We start from the raw sequence: 21499 nt of genomic DNA, 5'->3' as shown, positions 1-21499 counted from the left end.
AAGTTGTCTGTTTACTCCGTGTTGTGTAATTCACACGTTCAGATTCTATATATATATATATATATATATATATATATTTGTGCCTTTCTGTTTGAAGTACTTGAATAGTATTTATAGGATTTATTTTTAAACAATTTAATTAACAATTACTTCCATGTCTCCTTTTTAAAAACACATCCAAACCTTTATTGGCTCCTGTCATGGAACATTATTCCACAGCTCCATTGCCCCACCAGGGGACAGAGTTTCATCGATAGAGGAAAATATAGACAAGCACGAAAATGACTCAACTTCTGCTTCAGGACAAGTAAAGACCAAATCCAGAGCTTCATTTTCAACCCACCTCATTTTATTAAGCAAAGTATCAGAATGATCTGCGGTTAGTCGCTGAACAGAAAACAAAGATAACTTAGGGAATGTAATGAACAGTACGATACCGTTTGAGATTAACTGGGAATGTGGCTGATTACATGTTTAAATGTGTGAGTCGCACATTTGTGACTTGTAGTGTGAGCGTGTGTGTGTGTGTGTGTGTGTGTGTGTGTCTGTATGTGTCTGTGTGCCAGATGACTGTATTGCCAGTGGAAGTGCCAGCAGCTGAGCAGTAGTTGATGTGACAGTGTTGAGAATAATGAGACATAATGAAGTAAATCAAATTGTGCTGAAACTATTTCACATCCGTCTCCTGGTGCGTGTGCTCAGGATGTGGTAGCTACAGTACAGCGATTAAAAAAAAAAAAAAAAAAAAAATACGAGTTACTCATGTCGTAAAAGTCAAAACAATACAAACATAACTAGCGCTCACAAATGAGTTCTCTATTCCTTGAGTTTTCTAATCAGGGTTGGAATTTATTCAGAAACTACACTGGCCTCAAATATAAATACCCAATGTACTATACTTCACGTGTAAAAGAGAAACGCAGTTCACACGAGTTCATCAGGGAGAAAACAAACTGAAACAACAAACACTCTTTTTTTCTACAGTGGAGACGCTTCATAGTTGAAATGGAAATCAAACCTTTACAGTGACAGTTTCTCTGCCGCGTCATTGGGAATATTTTTTTTTACTTCTTCTCTTTGAAAAATAACATTCACAAGCATATCGAGTAAATTGATCTCTACTGTAAATATCTGTAAGTAACATATAAAAAATAATGATGGAAAATAAAATCAGCGTTTTTCTGCTCTGTCAGGAGAAAGTCCCCCCCCCCGCTACTTATAACGACTCAGCATATTAACAAAAAGAAAATCCACTGTACACGTCAGACTCTAAAAGATATAGACTGTCCCCTCTGCTTAATGATTTACATCCAAAAATAAAATAAAATCTTCAGTCAGTTTATTTTGTGTGTCTCTTTTCAGAGCGAGCAGTAAAAACGTCGGAGGCTGGTGTGTCCTGCAGCGATGCAGCGCGACAGTAAGACGGTCAGAACTTCACACACAAAGAACAACAGGGCGGAAACAACACCAGGTTCCTAACAATGCTCGGACGTTTGCCCTCTTTACCACAGTGTCAGTGACTACACCTCAGTTTATATTGGTCTCCAGTGTCTCTTTATGTCCTCGTTGTGTTACAGCAGCATCGACTCCTGCAAGGCGAACGCCTCCTGTGCGTGCCTGTAGTGTGGTCCTCCGAACAGCTGGGGGAGCTGTTGCTGCTGCTCCTGGAACTGTGTCCTGTACTGAAGCAGGCTGTCTGGGTTGGCGGGAAACGTGAACTCCTTGTGGGGAGACATTTGGGCTTGCTGGAAGCTGGGTGAGCGGGGCATCCCACCCGGGGACGGAGGGGGCAGCCCGTCCTCTGGCGCCCACCGGAGCCCGTCTACCGACCGCTGAGCCCCCCCCTCTGGCAGGTGGTGCGGGTTCACCTTCCCTCTCAGCTGCCCTTCAAACCTGTTGTCCCCCAGAGCGTGGACCTGTGCGGTGGAGGTGAGCTGTTGCAGGTAGATGGGGGTGGACCTTCCCTGGGTCTCCAGCTGCAGAGGAGGTCTGGTGCTTCGCGGTATGTGGGCGGAGCCTGGTGGCGGCTGTCTGCGGTAAGTGGCGAATGAGTTGTTCATAACAGTCCTCTCTGGGGAGAAGTTACTGGGCTGCCGCTGGGTGGTGGCGTACACTTGTTCACTGTACGCCATGTTGGAGGGTGCGGGGGCCCTGGAGGGCGGGGCATACAGTCTGTCCTCGGCTCTGTGGTTCATGCCGTATCCTGGATGGTAGATTGGAACCTCCGTGGTTCTGCTTGGGGATGGAGTGTGGAACTGGCTCTGACTGCCAGGGTAGCTGGACTGGACCCCCGTGGGACTGTTGTGGGAGAATGACGGAGGAAGCGGGTGCTTGGCCATCCTCGGCCCAGAGGCGACGGAAATGGCGCTCCCTGTCAGGCTGGGTCCATGGCTGGGACTGCCCTGATTCTGGGATGATGCACTGTAGGGCGTCTCACTGCGAGGGGTCCTCATTCTGGACAGAGGTCTCTCGAGCTCCAAGATCTCAAACTCCTGCTCTTGCAGCCCTGGCACATTGTCATACTGGGAGGCGTTGGAGCCTCGGTTGGAGTCGGGGACGAAGCCCTTGGAGTGCGGTCGGCGATTGGGGAGTGCAGTGTCGTCTGGGCTGGAAGGGGCCGGTGATGCACCCCTGCTCAGGTGGGTGTCCCGGGCCGCTGCCGCTTTGACCGCTTCCAGCTTCGTCTCGGAGGGTTTGAACCAGCGGGGAGTGATGTCTTTGTGAGAGCTGGAGGCAGCGTTGGAGTTGTGGTTGGCGGTGGCGTGGCTCTCAGGCTTCCCTCTGTCCACTGTGGTGAGGTGTGGCGTAGGGGTGAGCGCTGAGGATGGCGTTGCCCCCCTCTCCGGTGTGGTGGAGGCGGGGATCTCCCCTGAACCCCTGGAACGAGCGTCCCTCCTGTCAGCCTTGTGGTGACGGAACGGTTTGTCCAGTGAGTCCCGGCGTAATCGGCTGGGAGGCCGACTCTCCCGCTGCTGCTCCGGTAGAGGACTCCGGTCCCTGGGAGGATCGGCGGGCTCGACGTGGCTCTGACCGTTGGCCACGTGGTTCACCACCACTGCTGCTGCCAGCTCAGGAGGAAGCTGCCCCAACGGCTTCTTGGGAAACTCGTCGTCTTTACCTGCAGAGCGGAATCAGAGAAAACACATTAGAGAATCATCCGAAGAAAACCTGAGGGCTGATGGTTGAACACACTGTGGCGCTGATTCACATCAGATGAGGAGTCACAACATGGATTCATGCAACACCACTGCCATAGAGAGGTAAAAAAAACGAAGGAGAATTACATTCATGATGACACGTAATCACATCTCCACAGGCAAAGAGCACAGGACAGAAAAATAATCAGAAATAGTGTTTAATATGAATTCCCAGTTTGCTGGAGGGGCTCAGTTAGACAGTGACAGTGAATTAAGTGCTCCCAGAAATTTAGTTTCTTTCCTTTTCATTAAACTGCAGCAGGAGCCCCGGACTCTAAAGGTCGTCCAGAAATAGTTCTCGGTTAATGAGGCTTCTTGAAAGTACAAGCGTTAAAACCACAGAGATACTTCTTCACTTCGACTCAGTTTACACCAAATGCTCTATTCTACAAGCAGAACATGTCACACGTCATGAGCGACACCTTCACTTATTGTTTTATGTCACACAGAAGTAAGAAGGACAGTCGACAGGAGCTGGACGTGTTGGGGACTGTAAGGAAAAGTGAGATCACCAGAGTCAGAGGCGGCAGCTGGAGGAAGAGGAAGTGCTGTGGGGAGTGATCCAGGAAATGAACTGACTGGCACTGAATCCACAAACTAAAGTGACTCCATCGAGACGAGTTCATCCACTGAACCTTTTCTCCAAGAAACAGAGGAAACTAACCTGTCAACGTCGACTTCCTGCTTCAGAAAAAGGTAAAACTCTAAAGTTCAAATACGTTCCATAATTTTAATTAATTGATTAATAATCATCTTTAACATTGTTGTAGTTTGAAGCATCAGAATCCTTTTCATATTTTTTTGTCTTGAAGGAAGAAACTAAACGAAGTAAATACCAAAACAACAAGATCAGCTTTTATTAGCTTTTTAAAATAAATTGGCCTAATTTCAGGCTCTGATTCCTTAATAAGTAATTTTAATAATTAACCCCTAAACTCACGTTAATGAGGTAAAGTCTTTTAGCTCAAACCAGGCTTAGTAATGTTGAAAACCACAGAACCATGAAATCACTGTCAGTTCTCACAGTTCAGATACGGAAAATGAGGCTGCAGATGGTTGTTCAAAAAAAAAGGAATTTAACAAAAGCCTCCAGTGTTTGGAAAAGTGGCTCATTATCTTGTCAGCGAGCAACAGACAGCTTCTGTTCGAGTCGTGTGGGTTCCGCAAGAAAATGAAAAGAGAAATCCTTAAAAAACCCACATTTGCTGCTGAAGACAGAGAAACGTGACGGAGGAACTCAGTAAATCTATAAATTAAAGTTTACTTTTGTGACTTATTAAATCATCTTAACAAATATAACTTTGTATTTTAAAATCCTCTGCAAATTCTCTAAGAACAGTTAATTATGTTATTTCTGTAAAATGAAGCTGCAGGTTTAAAGTCAATATTAGCTCTTGATTAAGAACATCTTAGTGCCTTTAATTGGCCACCAGGGGGAACACTATGTCACCTGAAGGACCTCTGACAGACAGAAAAAAGGGAACAAACAGAGGGTACACAGAAGAGGAGAGCCAGCCACTGCAGGACTCCATGTAAGCACTGAAGCAATGCATCTGCACAGTGTTAAAAAATAAATACACATCATGTGGGGGGGATAAAAAACAGCTGGAAGACTAGTTTGTGAAGGGAGAACCCGAGTGCTGTTGGACAGACAGGCGACAGACAGGACGGACGGACTGAGGGACAGATGGACAGAGACATGACCAGTCAGGATAGCCCACCGGTTACTGTTGTAGGAGGGAATGTGGCCCCCGCTCACGGCCACAGTTTTGTTGTTGTTGGCTTAACATTGTCGGGCAGGAGAGGGAGAGAAGGCAGATTAATGAGAAGACAGAGCAAGACGAGAAACACACGACTGCTGAACGAACTGCAGGACGGCAGAGCTGCTCATTCACACTGTGGTGATATCTGATAGCGTTCGTTAATGCACGGTCTTTGTTTTTTACAGAACACAACTGAGAATGTCACTTTCTCATCGGATGAAAATGTAAAAGTTAAGAAAAACGTTCAGGAAGAGCAAATGCACAGTTATGAATCACTGATTTTTAGAACTAGTGTGGAGTTTTTTAAATTTCCACATCATGCTTTATGAGATGAGCAGCATTCTCTCCATGATTTTAAAATTCTTCCTCATTTTTTGAATGTTATAAAACTCAGGAAGTGATGTAAAAAACTCATCACTACTTCATAATAATCTCAAATGGATTTTTTTGGTCCATAATATTATTATCATTATAATAGTATAATAAAAAGAAAAAAGCAGTAAATTCTCATCATTTGCTTGATAATGAAATATAAAAATTTTTAAATCCCTAAAAGACCAAATAATAATGAAGAGTTCTAATTGAAACATACATTTTTGGGAATAGATTCTGACACTAGGCAGTGAAATATATACGATACTGATATAAGTGGATATATACAAACAATTTTGACAATGACAGTTCAAAAACTCGTTTTAAATATAATTATAACTGAAAGTATAAATACACATCTTTTCTGCATTGTTGATTCTGTAAAAAAGTTTTGACATTGTCTAGTATTTTCTTTTATAGTTGTTGGCAGCAGCGTCACCACAGACCAACAGGTTTAATGTCCCTGCTCCCATCGTGTGCTTGGTGCTGTAGCTGTACCTGGGGCAGGCAGGTCCAGCTTCGCCCTCCTCAGCTCCGTCATGGATGCCTGCAGCTGCTCGATCACAATGTCGTCCTCGTAGTAGAAGTTTTTGGACAAAGTCACCTGCAGAAACTCCACCAGCTCCTCCATGGACAACTTCATCAGGTGCTCTGCGACATCACACATACACAGATCAGTTTTTAGCTTTTCTGACGAGAGAGCGGCAGCTGAAGACGTCGTGCCGAGCGAACAGTCTTACTCTTGTGCAGTTTGAGGAGAGTGTAGGACATGGCAGACAGCACTCGTTCACCCTCCATGATGTAGATGTCCCAGATCCTGAGTGTGAGGGTGAACGGAGTCTGGACATAAACACAAAAAGAGTTAGAAGAGCTTTTCATTATTGTCTTGTAGATGATATTATTGCTTTGGCCCACAGTGACCATGATGGATTAGCTCGGCCAAATATCAATATTCTTGTTATTATCAACAAATCCTGTGAAAAGACCAAATCCAATAATGTTCATCTGTCCGAGCGTCGTCCAGGTCTCGTCTCCAGATTCATTGATTCATTCTGAAGATGTGAAATCTTTAAAAACACCTAATATCCTTTTACATCTGAGTGATGAAGTGTTTAGATGATGTTGTTAACACAGGGCGAACTAATGCATTTGGTCTTTTCGTTGGATTTGATGACAAGAAAAATATAGAATATTAAAATCATCCTTTTAGTCCCTACAAATGTATCTTGGTGTAAATGTGAAGTTTTTTTCCTCCTGACTGAAGACAGCCAGTGTTCTTATGAGTTAAACATTCCTTTCAGTGGTCAGAGGATTTTTCCTGAAATTAGAAATGTTTTAAATATCTGCTAAAAGTATTTTCTCATTTATGGGTGGAACTAAAATGAGATATCTCAAGTCCCCTCTCTAAACTACTATAAGCTCTGAAATTGAAAAACTATGTAGAATTAATGATCTTAATCTACGTAGTAAGCAGATGAAGTTACATAGGGATGTTAGTTCAATTTGAAACCTCTTCACCTGAACTGTTTAAGAACTGAAGCAGTGACTCTGTGTTAATGAACTCACTCTGTCCAGGAAACACTGGAAGAACCACTTCATGGTGTAGAGACTGGTGAACACTTCCTGGTTGTCCTGTAACACAACAAACACAAAGAAATGTGTGAGTAAATCGAGAAGGGAAGAGAGAGTGAGACGAGACTGTTGAGTGTTCGATTTAACAAATGTGTCACAGCATCAATTTAGTGTTTTATCACTGTCCTATGATTATTTAGCTTAAACAAGCTTCCATATCCACAGAGTAAAGTATTTATGTTTTATTTCTGTCATCAAGACCAGTTGTTGCATTGATCCTTATCACAGTAATTCTGTCTCACCAGGTGATGTTTCAGTTTGGGCATCATCTTCTTGAGGATACGATCGTGATGTTCCTGGAAACGCATCAACTTCGGAAAACCAGGGACGAAAAATCCTGTAAGTGACAACATTTTGGATGAATCGATTGAGTGGATTTGGTCACTGTGAGATTTTCTAATTCTCGATTCTAGTCATGTGATAATGCTTTGAGCTCTTTCGCTTGAATGTGCAAATAATTTTGAGCTGATAGGTAATTATCTTATGCAAGATAAAAATCATGAATAAACATAATAAAATTTTGCTTCAAAAATCATGAATAAAACGTGAAGTAAGGTTAGTCATCCAAATCACGAAAAAACGACACAGTAACCTATGACCTCCGAAAAAACGAAATGACTTCCAAAATCCCGAAAAAACGACATGACTTCCAAAATCCCGAAAAAACGACACAGTAACCTATGACTACCAAAATCAAGAAAAAACGACATGACTTCCAAAATCACGAAAAAACAACATAGTAAACTATGACTTCCAAAATCTTGAAAAAAATGACATAGTAAACTATGACTTCCAAAATCTTGAAAAAAACGACACAGTAACCTATGACCTCCGAAATCCTGAAAAAAACGACATAGTAAGGTATGACTACCAAAATCCAGAAAAAACGACATGACTTCCAAAATCACGAAAAAACGACATAATAAACTATGACTTCCAAAATCTTGAAAAAAACGACATAATAAACTATGACTACCAAAATCCAGAAAAAACGACATAGTAAACTATGACTTCCAAAATCTTGAAAAAAACGACACAGTAAACTATGACCTCCGAAATCCTGAAAAAAACGACATAGTAAGGTATGACTACCAAAATCCAGAAAAAACGACATGACTTCCAAAATCACGAAAAAACGACATAGTAAACTATGACTTCCGAAATCTTGAAAAAAACGACATAATAAACTATGACTACCAAAATCCAGAAAAAACGACATAGTAAACTATGACTTCCAAAATCCAGAAAAAAACGACATAATAAACTATGACTACCAAAATCCAGAAAAAACGACATGACTTCCAAAATCACAAAAAAACAACATAGTAAACTATGACTTCCAAAATCTTGAAAAAAATGACAGTAACCTATGACTTCCAAAATCACGAAAAAAACGACATAATAAACTATGACTACCAAAATCCAGAAAAAACGACATAGTAAACTATGACTTCCAAAATCTTGAAAAAAATGACACAGCAACCTATGACCTCCAAAATCCCAGAAAAACAACATGACTTCCAAAATCCCGAAAAAACAACATAGTAAATGATGACTTCCAAAATCTTGAAAAAAACGACATAGTAAACTATGACTTCCGAAATCTTGAAAAAAACGACATAATAAACTATGACTACCAAAATCCAGAAAAAACGACATAGTAAACTATGACTTCCAAAATCTTGAAAAAAACGACACAGTAAACTATGACCTCCGAAATCCTGAAAAAAACGACATAGTAAGGTATCACTACCAAAATCCAGAAAAAACGACATGACTTCCAAAATCACGAAAAAACGACATAGTAAACTATGACTTCCGAAATCCTGAAAAAAACGACACAGCAACCTATGACCTCCAAAATCCCAGAAAAACAACATGACTTCCAAAATCCCGAAAAAACAACATAGTAAATGATGACCTCCGAAATCCTGAAAAAAATGACATAGTAAACTATGACTTCCAAAATCACGAAAAAAACAGAATGACTTCCCAAATCACGAGAAAACGACGACTTCTAAAATCACGAAAAAACTACGTAAGTTCAGCATCCAAAATCATGAATAAAACAGTGTATTGAAGCTTTGCTTCACAAATCAGGAAAAAACACAGAAGCTTAAGCCTCCAAAATCTCGAATAAAACACGTAGTAAAGTTCAGTGTCAAAAAATCAGGAAAAAAACGAAGCAGTAAGGTTCGGCGCCCAACATCATGAACAAAACGAAATGGTATGGCTTCCAAACTCATGTTGTTGGATAAATAGGCTCCACTTTAGCTGGTTGCATTTGTTTAAATCATTATATTTTCATTCAAATATTTGTTTCATTGTTGCTTGTTTGCCTTGATTTCTAATCGTTGATTTCTAATCGTTGATTTCTAATCTTTGATTTCTTTAAGGTTCACTTCCTGGTTGAAGCTGGTGCTCATGAACGCTCGCAACATCAGTGCCACATCAGAGGAATGGGAGGAGGGAGCAACTGTTTTTCTTTTGTATTTTCCTTTTCTCCTAGCCTTAATACTTTGTTGTAGATATATTGTACTCTTTAATGTATTAATTTAATAACACTATTAATATTTGTTTGATTTAATTGTTTTTGTTTTACCCAAACATTTAAAGCTATTCTGCCATCATTGTCTGTGGGCTGGGGACCCTTATATCTGTCCTTGAGTTTTTGTGTATGATTGCCATGTATCTTTATTTTGTGAAAAAGTAAAATCAGAGCTCTTGACTTCTACTCTAATTGACTCACTTCCATTCTCCTAGACTGGCTGATCACATCCTGAATTTAAAGGGTTGAAACATCTATCTGACATCATAACGACTCAGTATCCTATGACGAAAAAAACAACATAGTAAACTATGACTACCAAGATCATGAAAAAACGACATGACTTCCAAAATCCCGAAAAAAATCAACATAGTAAATGATGACTTCCAAAATCTTGAAAAAAAAGACATAGTAAGGTATGAATTCCAAAATCTTGAAAAAAACGACATAGCAAACTGACTTCCAAAATCACGAAAAAATTACATCGTAAACTATGACCTCCGAAATCTTGAAAAAAACGACATAGCAAACTATGACTTCCAAAATCTTGAAAAAAACGAAACAATAACCTATGACCTCCGAAATCACTCAAAATACGACATAGTAACCTATGACTTCCAAAATCATGAAAAAACGACATGACTTCCAAAATCTTGAAAAAAACGACATATTAACCTATGACTTCCAAAATCACGAAAAAACGACATGACTTCCAAAATCTTGAAAAAAACGACATAGTAAACTATGACTTCCGAAATCACTCAAAATACGACATAGTAACCTATGACTTCCAAAATCATGAAAAAACGACATGACTTCCAAAATCCCGAAAAAAATCAACATAGTAAATGATGACTTCCAAAATCTTGAAAAAAAAGACATAGTAAGGTATGAATTCCAAAATCTTGAAAAAAACGACATAGCAAACTGACTTCCAAAATCACGAAAAAATTACATCGTAAACTATGACCTCCGAAATCTTGAAAAAAACGACATAGCAAACTATGACTTCCAAAATCTTGAAAAAAACACTTCCAAAATCTTGAAAAAAAACGACATAGTAACCTATGACTTCCAAAATCCAGAAAAAACGACATGACTTCCAAAATCTTGAAAAAAACGACATAGTAACCTATGACTTCCGAAATCACTCAAAATACGACATAGTAACCTATGACTTCCAAAATCTTGAAAAAAACGACATAGTAAACTATGACTTCCGAAATCACTCAAAATACGACATAGTAACCCATGACTTCCAAAATCTTGAAAAAAACGACATAGTAAACTATGACTTCCGAAATCACTCAAAATACGACATAGTAACCTATGACTTCCAAAATCTTGAAAAAAACGACATAGTAAACTATGACTTCCGAAATCACTCAAAATACGACATAGTAACCTATGACTTCCAAAATCTTGAAAAAAACGACATAGTAACCTATGACTTCCGAAATCACGAAAAAAACGACATAGTAACCTATGACTTCTAAAATCTTGAAAAAACGACATAGTAAATGATGACTTCCAAAATCTTGAAAAAAACGACATAGTAACCTATGACTTCTAAAATCTTGAAAAAACGACATAGTAAATGATGACTTCCGAAATCACGAAAAAAACGACATAGTAACCTATGACTTCTAAAATCTTGAAAAAACGACATAGTAACCTATGACTTCTAAAATCTTGAAAAAACGACATAGTAAATGATGACTTCCAAAATCTTGAAAAAAACGACACAGTAACCTATAACCTCCGAAATCACTCAAAATACGACATAGTAACCTATGACTTCCAAAATCATGAAAAAACGACATGACTTCCAAAATCTTGAAAAAAACGACACAGTAACCTATGACTTCCGAAATCACTCAAAATACGACATAGTAACCTATGACTTCCAAAATCTTGAAAAAAACGACATAGTAAACTATGACTTCCGAAATCACTCAAAATACGACATAGTAACCTATGACTTCCAAAATCTTGAAAAAAACGACATAGTAACCTATGACTTCCGAAATCACTCAAAATACGACATAGTAACCTATGACTTCCAAAATCTTGAAAAAAACGACATAGTAAACTATGACTTCCGAAATCACTCAAAATACGACATAGTAACCTATGACTTCCAAAATCTTGAAAAAAACGACATAGTAACCTATGACTTCCGAAATCACGAAAAAAACGACATAGTAACCTATGACTTCTAAAATCTTGAAAAAACGACATAGTAAATGATGACTTCCAAAATCTTGAAAAAAACGACATAGTAACCTATGACTTCCAAAATCACGAAAAAACGACATGACTTCCAAAATCTTGAAAAAAACGACACAGTAACCTATAACCTCCGAAATCACTCAAAATACGACATAGTAACCTATGACTTCCAAAATCTTGAAAAAAACGACATAGTAAACTATGACTTCCGAAATCACTCAAAATACGACATAGTAACCTATGACTTCCAAAATCTTGAAAAAACGACATAGTAACCTATGACTTCCGAAATCACGAAAAAAACGACATAGTAACCTATGACTTCCGAAATCACGAAAAAAACGACATAGTAACCTATGACTTCCAAAATCTTGAAAAAAACGACATAGTAAACTATGACTTCCAAAATCTTGAAAAAAACGACATAGTAAACTATGACTTCCGAAATCACTCAAAATACGACATAGTAACCTATGACTTCCAAAATCTTGAAAAAAACGACATAGTAAACTATGACTTCTAAAATCATGAAAAAACGACATAGTAACCTATGACTTCCGAAATCACGAAAAAAACGACATAGTAACCTATGACTTCCAAAATCTTGAAAAAAACGACATAGTAAACTATGACTTCCAAAATCTTGAAAAAAACGACATAGTAACCTATGACTTCCAAAATCTTGAAAAAAACGACACAGTAACCTATGACTTCCGAAATCACGAAAAATAGGACATAGTAACCTTTGACTTCCAAAATCTTGAAAAAAACGACATAGTAACCTATGACTTCCAAAATCATGAAAAAACGACATGACTTCCAAAATCTTGAAAAAAACGACACAGTAACCTATGACCTCCGAAATCACTCAAAATACGACATAGTAACCTATGACTTCCAAAATCTTGAAAAAACGACATAGTAAATGATGACTTCCAAAATCTTGAAAAAAACGACATAGTAACCTATGACTTCCAAAATCTTGAAAAAACGACATAGTAAATGATGACTTCCGAAATCACGAAAAAAACGACATAGTAACCTATGACTTCCAAAATCTTGAAAAAAACGACATAGTAAACTATGACTTCCAAAATCTTGAAAAAAACGACATAGTAACCTATGACTTCCAAAATCTTGAAAAAAACGACATATTAACCTATGACTTCCAAAATCACGAAAAAACGACATGACTTCCAAAATCTTGAAAAAAACGACATAGTAACCTATGACTTCCGAAATCACGAAAAATAGGACATAGTAACCTATGACTTCCAAAATCTTGAAAAAAACGACACAGTAAACTATGACTTCCAAAATCTTGAAAAAAACGACATAGTAACCTATGACTTCCAAAATCATGAAAAAACGACATGACTTCCAAAATCTTGAAAAAAACGACATAGTAAACTATGACTTCCAAAATCTTGAAAAAACGACATGACTTCCAAAATCTTGAAAAAAACGACATAGTAAACTATGACTTCCGAAATCACGAAAAAAACGACATAGTAACCTATGACTTCGAAAATCATGAAAAAACGACATGACTTCCAAAATCTTGAAAAAAAGACATAGTAAACTATGACTTCCGAAATCACTCAAAATACGACATAGTAACCTATGACTTCCAAAATCTTGAAAAAAACGACATAGTAACCTATGACTTCCGAAATCACGAAAAAAACGACATAGTAACCTATGACTTCTAAAATCTTGAAAAAACGACATAGTAAATGATGACTTCCAAAATCTTGAAAAAAACGACATAGTAACCTATGACTTCCGAAATCACTCAAAATACGACATAGTAACCTATGACTTCCAAAATCATGAAAAAACGACATAGTAACCTATGACTTCCAAAATCCAGAAAAAACGACATGACTTCCAAAATCTTGAAAAAAACAACATAGTAAACTATGACTTCCGAAATCACTCAAAATACGACATAGTAACCTATGACTTCCAAAATCTTGAAAAAAACGACATAGTAACCTATGACTTCCGAAATCACTCAAAATACGACATAGTAACCTATGACTTCCAAAATCATGAAAAAACGACATAGTAACCTATGACTTCCAAAATCCAGAAAAAACGACATGACTTCCAAAATCTTGAAAAAAACGACATAGTAACCTATGACTTCCGAAATCACTCAAAATACGACATAGTAACCTATGACTTCCAAAATCTTGAAAAAAACGACATAGTAACCTATGACTTCCGAAATCACGAAAAAAACGACATAGTAACCTATGACTTCTAAAATCTTGAAAAAACGACATAGTAAATGATGACTTCCAAAATCTTGAAAAAAACGACATAGTAACCTATGACCTCCGAAATCACTCAAAATACGACATAGTAACCTATGACTTCCAAAATCATGAAAAAACGACATAGTAACCTATGACTTCCAAAATCCAGAAAAAACGACATGACTTCCAAAATCTTGAAAAAAACGACATAGTAAACTATGACTTCCGAAATCACTCAAAATACGACATAGTAAGCTATGACTTCCAAAATCACGAAAAAACGACATGACTTCCAAAATCTTGAAAAAAACGACACAGTAACCTATAACCTCCGAAATCACTCAAAATACGACATAGTAACCTATGACTTCCAAAATCATGAAAAAACGACATAGTAACCTATGACTTCCAAAATCCAGAAAAAACGACATGACTTCCAAAATCTTGAAAAAAACGACATAGTAAACTATGACTTCCGAAATCACTCAAAATACGACATAGTAACCTATGACTTCCAAAATCATGAAAAAACGACATAGTAACCTATGACTTCCAAAATCCAGAAAAAACGACATGACTTCCAAAATCTTGAAAAAAACGACATAGTAACCTATGACTTCCGAAATCACGAAAAAAACGACATAGTAACCTATGACTTCTAAAATCTTGAAAAAACGACATAGTAAATGATGACTTCCAAAATCTTGAAAAAAACGACATAGTAACCTATGACCTCCGAAATCACTCAAAATACGACATAGTAACCTATGACTTCCAAAATCATGAAAAAACGACATAGTAACCTATGACTTCCAAAATCCAGAAAAAACGACATGACTTCCAAAATCTTGAAAAAAACGACATAGTAAACTATGACTTCCGAAATCACTCAAAATACGACATAGTAACCTATGACTTCCAAAATCATGAAAAAACGACATAGTAACCTATGACTTCCAAAATCCAGAAAAAACGACATGACTTCCAAAATCTTGAAAAAAACGACATAGTAACCTATGACTTCCGAAATCACGAAAAAAACGACATAGTAACCTATGACTTCCAAAATCATGAAAAAACGACATGACTTCCAAAATCTTGAAAAAAACGACATAGTAACCTATGACTTCCAAAATCATGAAAAAACGACATGACTTCCAAAATCTTGAAAAAAACGACATATTAACCTATGACTTCCAAAATCACGAAAAAACGACATGACTTCCAAAATCTTGAAAAAAACGACATAGTAAACTATGACTTCCGAAATCTCGAAAAATACGACATAGTAACCTATGACTTCCAAAATCCAGAAAAAACGACATGACTTCCAAAATCTTGAAAAAAACGACACAGTAACCTATAACCTCCGAAATCACTCAAAATACGACATAGTAACCTATGACTTCCAAAATCTTGAAAAAAACGACATAGTAACCTATGACTTCCGAAATCTTGAAAAAAACGACATAGTAACCTATGACTTCCAAAATCTTGAAAAAAACGACATAGTAAACTATGACTTCCGAAATCACTCAAAATACGACATAGTAACCTATGACTTCCGAAATCACTCAAAATACGACATAGTAACCTATGACTTCCAAAATCTTGAAAAAACGACACAGTAACCTATGACCTCCGAAATCACTCAAAATACGACATAGTAACCTATGACTTCCAAAATCTTGAAAAAAACGACATAGTAACCTATGACTTCCAAAATCACGAAAAAACGACATGACTTCCAAAATCTTGAAAAAAACGACACAGTAACCTATAACCTCCGAAATCACTCAAAATACGACATAGTAACCTATGACTTCCAAAATCTTGAAAAAAAACGACATAGTAACCTATGACTTCCAAAATCACGAAAAAACGACATGACTTCCAAAATCATGAAAAAACGACACAGTAACCTATGACCTCCGAAATCACTCAAAATACGACACAGTAACCTATGACCTCCGAAATCACTCAAAATACGACATAGTAACCTATGACTTCCAAAATCTTGAAAAAAACGACATAGTAACCTATGACCTCCGAAATCACGAAAAAAACGACATAGTAACCTATGACTTCTAAAATCAAGAAAAAACGACATGACTTCCAAAATCTTGAAAAAAACGACACAGTAACCTATGACCTCCGAAATCACTCAAAATACGACATAGTAACCTATGACTTCCGAAATCACGAAAAAAACGACATAGTAACCTATGACTTCCAAAATCATGAAAAAACGACATAGTAACCTATGACCTCCGAAATCACGAAAAAAACGACATAGTAACCTATGACTTCTAAAATCATGAAAAAACGACATAGTAACCTATGACCTCCGAAATCACTCAAAATACGACATAGTAACCTATGACTTCTAAAATCATGAAAAAACGACATGACTTCCAAAATCTTGAAAAAAACGACACAGTAACCTATAACCTCCGAAATCACTCAAAATACGACATAGTAACCTATGACTTCCAAAATCTTGAAAAAAACGACATAGTAACCTATGACTTCCGAAATCTTGAAAAAAACGACATAGTAACCTATGACTTCCAAAATCTTGAAAAAAACGACATAGTAAACTATGACTTCCGAAATCACTCAAAATACGACATAGTAACCTATGACTTCCAAAATCTTGAAAAAAACGACATAGTAAACTATGACTTCCGAAATCACGAAAAAAACGACATAGTAACCTATGACTTCCAAAATCATGAAAAAAACGACATAGTAAACTATGACTTCCGAAATCACTCAAAATACGACATAGTAACCTATGACTTCCAAAATCTTGAAAAAACGACACAGTAACCTATGACCTCCGAAATCACTCAAAATACGACATAGTAACCTATGACTTCCAAAATCTTGAAAAAAACGACATAGTAACCTATGACTTCCAAAATCACGAAAAAACGACATGACTTCCAAAATCTTGAAAAAAACGACACAGTAACCTATAACCTCCGAAATCACTCAAAATACGACATAGTAACCTATGACTTCCAAAATCTTGAAAAAAAACGACATAGTAACCTATGACTTCCAAAATCACGAAAAAACGACATGACTTCCAAAATCATGAAAAAACGACACAGTAACCTATGACCTCCGAAATCACTCAAAATACGACATAGTAACCTATGACTTCCAAAATCTTGAAAAAAACGACATAGTAACCTATGACCTCCGAAATCACGAAAAAAACGACATAGTAACCTATGACTTCTAAAATCAAGAAAAAACGACATGACTTCCAAAATCTTGAAAAAAACGACACAGTAACCTATGACCTCCGAAATCACTCAAAATACGACATAGTAACCTATGACTTCCGAAATCACGAAAAAAACGACATAGTAACCTATGACTTCCAAAATCATGAAAAAACGACATAGTAACCTATGACCTCCGAAATCACGAAAAAAACGACATAGTAACCTATGACTTCTAAAATCATGAAAAAACGACATAGTAACCTATGACCTCCGAAATCACTCAAAATACGACATAGTAACCTATGACTTCTAAAATCATGAAAAAACGACATGACTTCCAAAATCTTGAAAAAAACGACACAGTAACCTATGACCTCCGAAATCACTCAAAAAACGACATAGTAACCTATGACTTCGAAAATCTTGAAAAAAACGACATAGTAAACTATGACTTCCGAAATCACTCAAAATACGACATAGTAACCTATGACTTCTAAAATCAAGAAAAAACGACATGACTTCCAAAATCTTGAAAAAAACGACACAGTAACCTATGACCTCCGAAATCACGAAAAAAACAACATAGTAACCTATGACTTCCAAAATCTTGAAAAAAACGACATAGTAACCTATGACTTCCAAAATCTTGAAAAAAACAACATAGTAACCTATGACTTCCAAAATCTTGAAAAAAACAACATAGTAACCTATGACTTCCAAAATCTTGAAAAAAACAACATAGTAACCTATGACTTCCGAAATCACGAAAAAAACGACATAGTAACCTATGACTTCCAAAATCTTGAAAAAAACAACATAGTAACCTATGACTTCCAAAATCTTGAAAAAAACAACATAGTAACCTATGACTTCCAAAATCTTGAAAAAAACGACATAGTAACCTATGACTTCCGAAATCACTCAAAATACGACATAGTAACCTATGACTTCCAAAATCTTGAAAAAAACAACATAGTAACCTATGACTTCCAAAATCTTGAAAAAAACAACATAGTAACCTATGACTTCCAAAATCTTGAAAAAAACGACATAGTAACCTATGACTTCCGAAATCACGAAAAAAACGACATAGTAACCTATGACTTCTAAAATCAAGAAAAAACGACATGACTTCCAAAATCTTGAAAAAAACGACACAGTAACCTATGACTTCTAAAATCACTCAAAATACGACATAGTAACCTATGACTTCTAAAATCAAGAAAAAACTACATGACTTCCAAAATCTTGAAAAAAACGACACAGTAACCTATGACCTCCGAAATCACGAAAAAAACAACATAGTAACCTATGACTTCCAAAATCTTGAAAAAAACGACATAGTAAACTATGACTTCCAAAATCTTGAAAAAAACGACATAGTAACCTATGACTTCCAAAATCATGAAAAAACGACATGACTTCCAAAATCTTGAAAAAAACGACACAGTAACCTATGACTTCCGAAATCACTCAAAATACGACATAGTAACCTATGACTTCCAAAATCTTGAGAAAAACAACATAGTAACCTATGACTTCTAAAATCAAGAAAAAACGACATGACTTCCAAAATCTTGAAAAAAACGACATAGTAACCTATGACTTCCAAAATCTTGAAAAAAACGACATAGTAAACTATGACTTCCGAAATCACGAAAAAAACGACATAGTAAACTATGACTTCCGAAATCACTCAAAATACGACATAGTAAATGATGACTTCCAAAATCTTGAAAAAAACGACATAGTAAACTATGACTTCCAAAATCTTGAAAAAAACGACATAGTAACCTATGACTTCCAAAATCATGAAAAAACGACACAGTAACCTATGACTTCTGAAATCACTCAAAATACGACATAGTAACCTATGACCTCCGAAATCACGAAAAAAAACGACATAGTAACCTATGACCTCCGAAATCACGAAAAAAACGACATAGTAACCTATGACTTCCAAAATCAAGAAAAAACGACATGACTTCCAAAATCTTGAAAAAAACGACACAGTAACCTATGACCTCCGAAATCACGAAAAAAACGACATAGTAAACTATGACCTCCGAAATCACGAAAAAAATGACATGACTTCCAAAATCTTGAAAAAAACGACACAGTAACCTATGACATCCGAAATAACTCAAAATACGACATAGCAAACTATGACTTCCAAAATCATGAAAAAACGACATGACTTCCAAAATCTTGAAAAAAACGACATAGTAACCTATGACTTCCAAAATCTTGAAAAAAACGACACAGTAACCTATGACCTCCGAAATCACGAAAAAACGACATAGTAACCTATGACTTCTAAAATCAAGAAAAAACGACATGACTTCCAAAATCTTGAAAAAAACGACACAGTAACCTATGACCTCCGAAATCACTCAAAATACGACATAGTAACCTATGACTTCCAAAATCTTGAAAAAACGACATAGTAAATGATGACCTCCGAAATTACGAAAAAAATGACAGTAACCTATGACTTCCGAAATCACTCAAAATACGACATAGTAACCTATGACTTCCGAAATCACGAAAAAAACGACATAGTAACCTATGACTTCCAAAATCATGAAAAAACGACATAGTAACCTATGACCTCCGAAATCACGAAAAAAACGACATAGTAACCTATGACTTCTAAAATCAAGAAAAAACGACATGACTTCCAAAATCTTGAAAAAAACGACACAGTAACCTATGACCTCCGAAATCACTCAAAATACGACATAGTAACCTATGACTTCCAAAATCTTGAAAAAACGACATAGTAAATGATGACCTCCGAAATCACGAAAAAAATGACAGTAACCTATGACTTCTAAAATCAAGAAAAAACGACATGACTTCCAAAATCTTGAAAAAAACGACATAGTAAACTATGACTTCCGAAATCACTCAAAATACGACATAGTAACCTATGACTTCTAAAATCAAGAAAAAACTACATGACTTCCAAAATCTTGAAAAAAACGACACAGTAACCTATGACCTCCGAAATCACGAAAAAAACAACATAGTAACCTATGACTTCCAAAATCTTGAAAAAAACGACATAGTAAACTATGACTTCCGAAATCACTCAAAATACGACATAGTAACCTATGACTTCCAAAATCTTGAAAAAAACAACATAGTAACCTATGACTTCCAAAATCTTGAAAAAAACGACATAGTAACCTATGACTTCCGAAATCACGAAAAAAACGACATAGTAACCTATGACTTCCAAAATCAAGAAAAAACGACATGACTTCCAAAATCTTGAAAAAAACGACACAGTAACCTATGACCTCCGAAATCACGAAAAAAACGACATAGTAAACTATGACCTCCGAAATCACGAAAAAAATGACATGACTTCCAAAATCTTGAAAAAAACGACATAGTAACCTATGACCTCCGAAATCACGAAAAAACGACATGACTTCCAAAATCTTGAAAAAACGACATAGTAAATGATGACTTCCAAAATCTTGAAAAAAACGACACAGTAACCTATGACCTCCGAAATCACTCAAAATACGACATAGTAACCTATGACCTCCGAAATCGCTCAAAATACGACATAGTAACCTATGACTTCTAAAATCATGAAAAAACGACATGACTTCCAAAATCTTGAAAAAAACGACACAGTAACCTATGACCTCCGAAATCACGAAAAAAACGACATAGTAACCTATGACTTCCAAAATCTTGAAAAAACGACATAGTAAACTATGACTTCCAAAATCATGAAAAAACGACATGACTTCCAAAATCTTGAAAAAAACGACATAGTAACCTATGACCTCCGAAATCACTCAAAAAACGACATAGTAACCTATGACTTCCAAAATCTTGAAAAAAACGACATAGTAAACTATGACTTCCGAAATCACTCAAAATACGACATAGTAACCTATGACTTCTAAAATCAAGAAAAAACGACATGACTTCCAAAATCTTGAAAAAAACGACACAGTAACCTATGACCTCCGAAATCACGAAAAAAACAACATAGTAACCTATGACTTCCAAAATCTTGAAAAAAACGACATAGTAACCTATGACTTCCAAAATCATGAAAAAACGACATGACTTCCAAAATCTTGAAAAAAACGACACAGTAACCTATGACTTCCGAAATCACTCAAAATACGACATAGTAACCTATGACCTCCGAAATCACGAAAAAAAACGACATAGTAACCTATGACCTCCGAAATCACGAAAAAAAACGACATAGTAACCTATG

The 21499-nt window shown here is 36.6% G+C and overlaps 1 protein-coding gene and 1 long non-coding RNA gene across 5 annotated transcripts in view; one reads left to right on the top strand and one right to left on the bottom strand.

Annotated features, from left to right (window-relative positions):
• Positions 1 to 327: 327 nt before the first annotated feature.
• The window catches only part of usp6nl (USP6 N-terminal like), a 70172-nt gene continuing 49000 nt past the window's right edge, over positions 328 to 21499 (bottom strand). For all 4 annotated transcript variants that reach the window (XM_069519778.1, XM_069519777.1, XM_069519775.1 and 1 more), the window contains 5 exons: positions 7207 to 7301; positions 6899 to 6964; positions 6073 to 6172; positions 5831 to 5983; positions 328 to 3118 (listed from right to left, as the gene is read on the bottom strand). In XM_069519778.1, the coding sequence (XP_069375879.1) occupies positions 1572 to 3118; positions 5831 to 5983; positions 6073 to 6172; positions 6899 to 6964; positions 7207 to 7301 (1961 nt within the window). In that variant the 3' untranslated portion in view covers positions 328 to 1571. The remainder of the gene's footprint in view (positions 3119 to 5830; positions 5984 to 6072; positions 6173 to 6898; positions 6965 to 7206; positions 7302 to 21499) is intronic.
• LOC138406765 (uncharacterized) lies at positions 7192 to 9693 on the top strand. The gene is made up of 2 exons (XR_011240135.1): positions 7192 to 7303; positions 9361 to 9693. It is a non-coding gene; the product is annotated as an uncharacterized lncRNA (long non-coding RNA).

The sequence above is a fragment of the Paralichthys olivaceus genome, chromosome 23 (genome assembly GCF_024713975.1).
Source record: "Paralichthys olivaceus isolate ysfri-2021 chromosome 23, ASM2471397v2, whole genome shotgun sequence".
NCBI classification, from domain to species: domain Eukaryota; kingdom Metazoa; phylum Chordata; class Actinopteri; order Pleuronectiformes; family Paralichthyidae; genus Paralichthys; species Paralichthys olivaceus.
The sequence above is the reverse complement of the archived record's forward strand: the minus strand, read 5'-3'. Positions and strand labels throughout refer to the sequence as shown.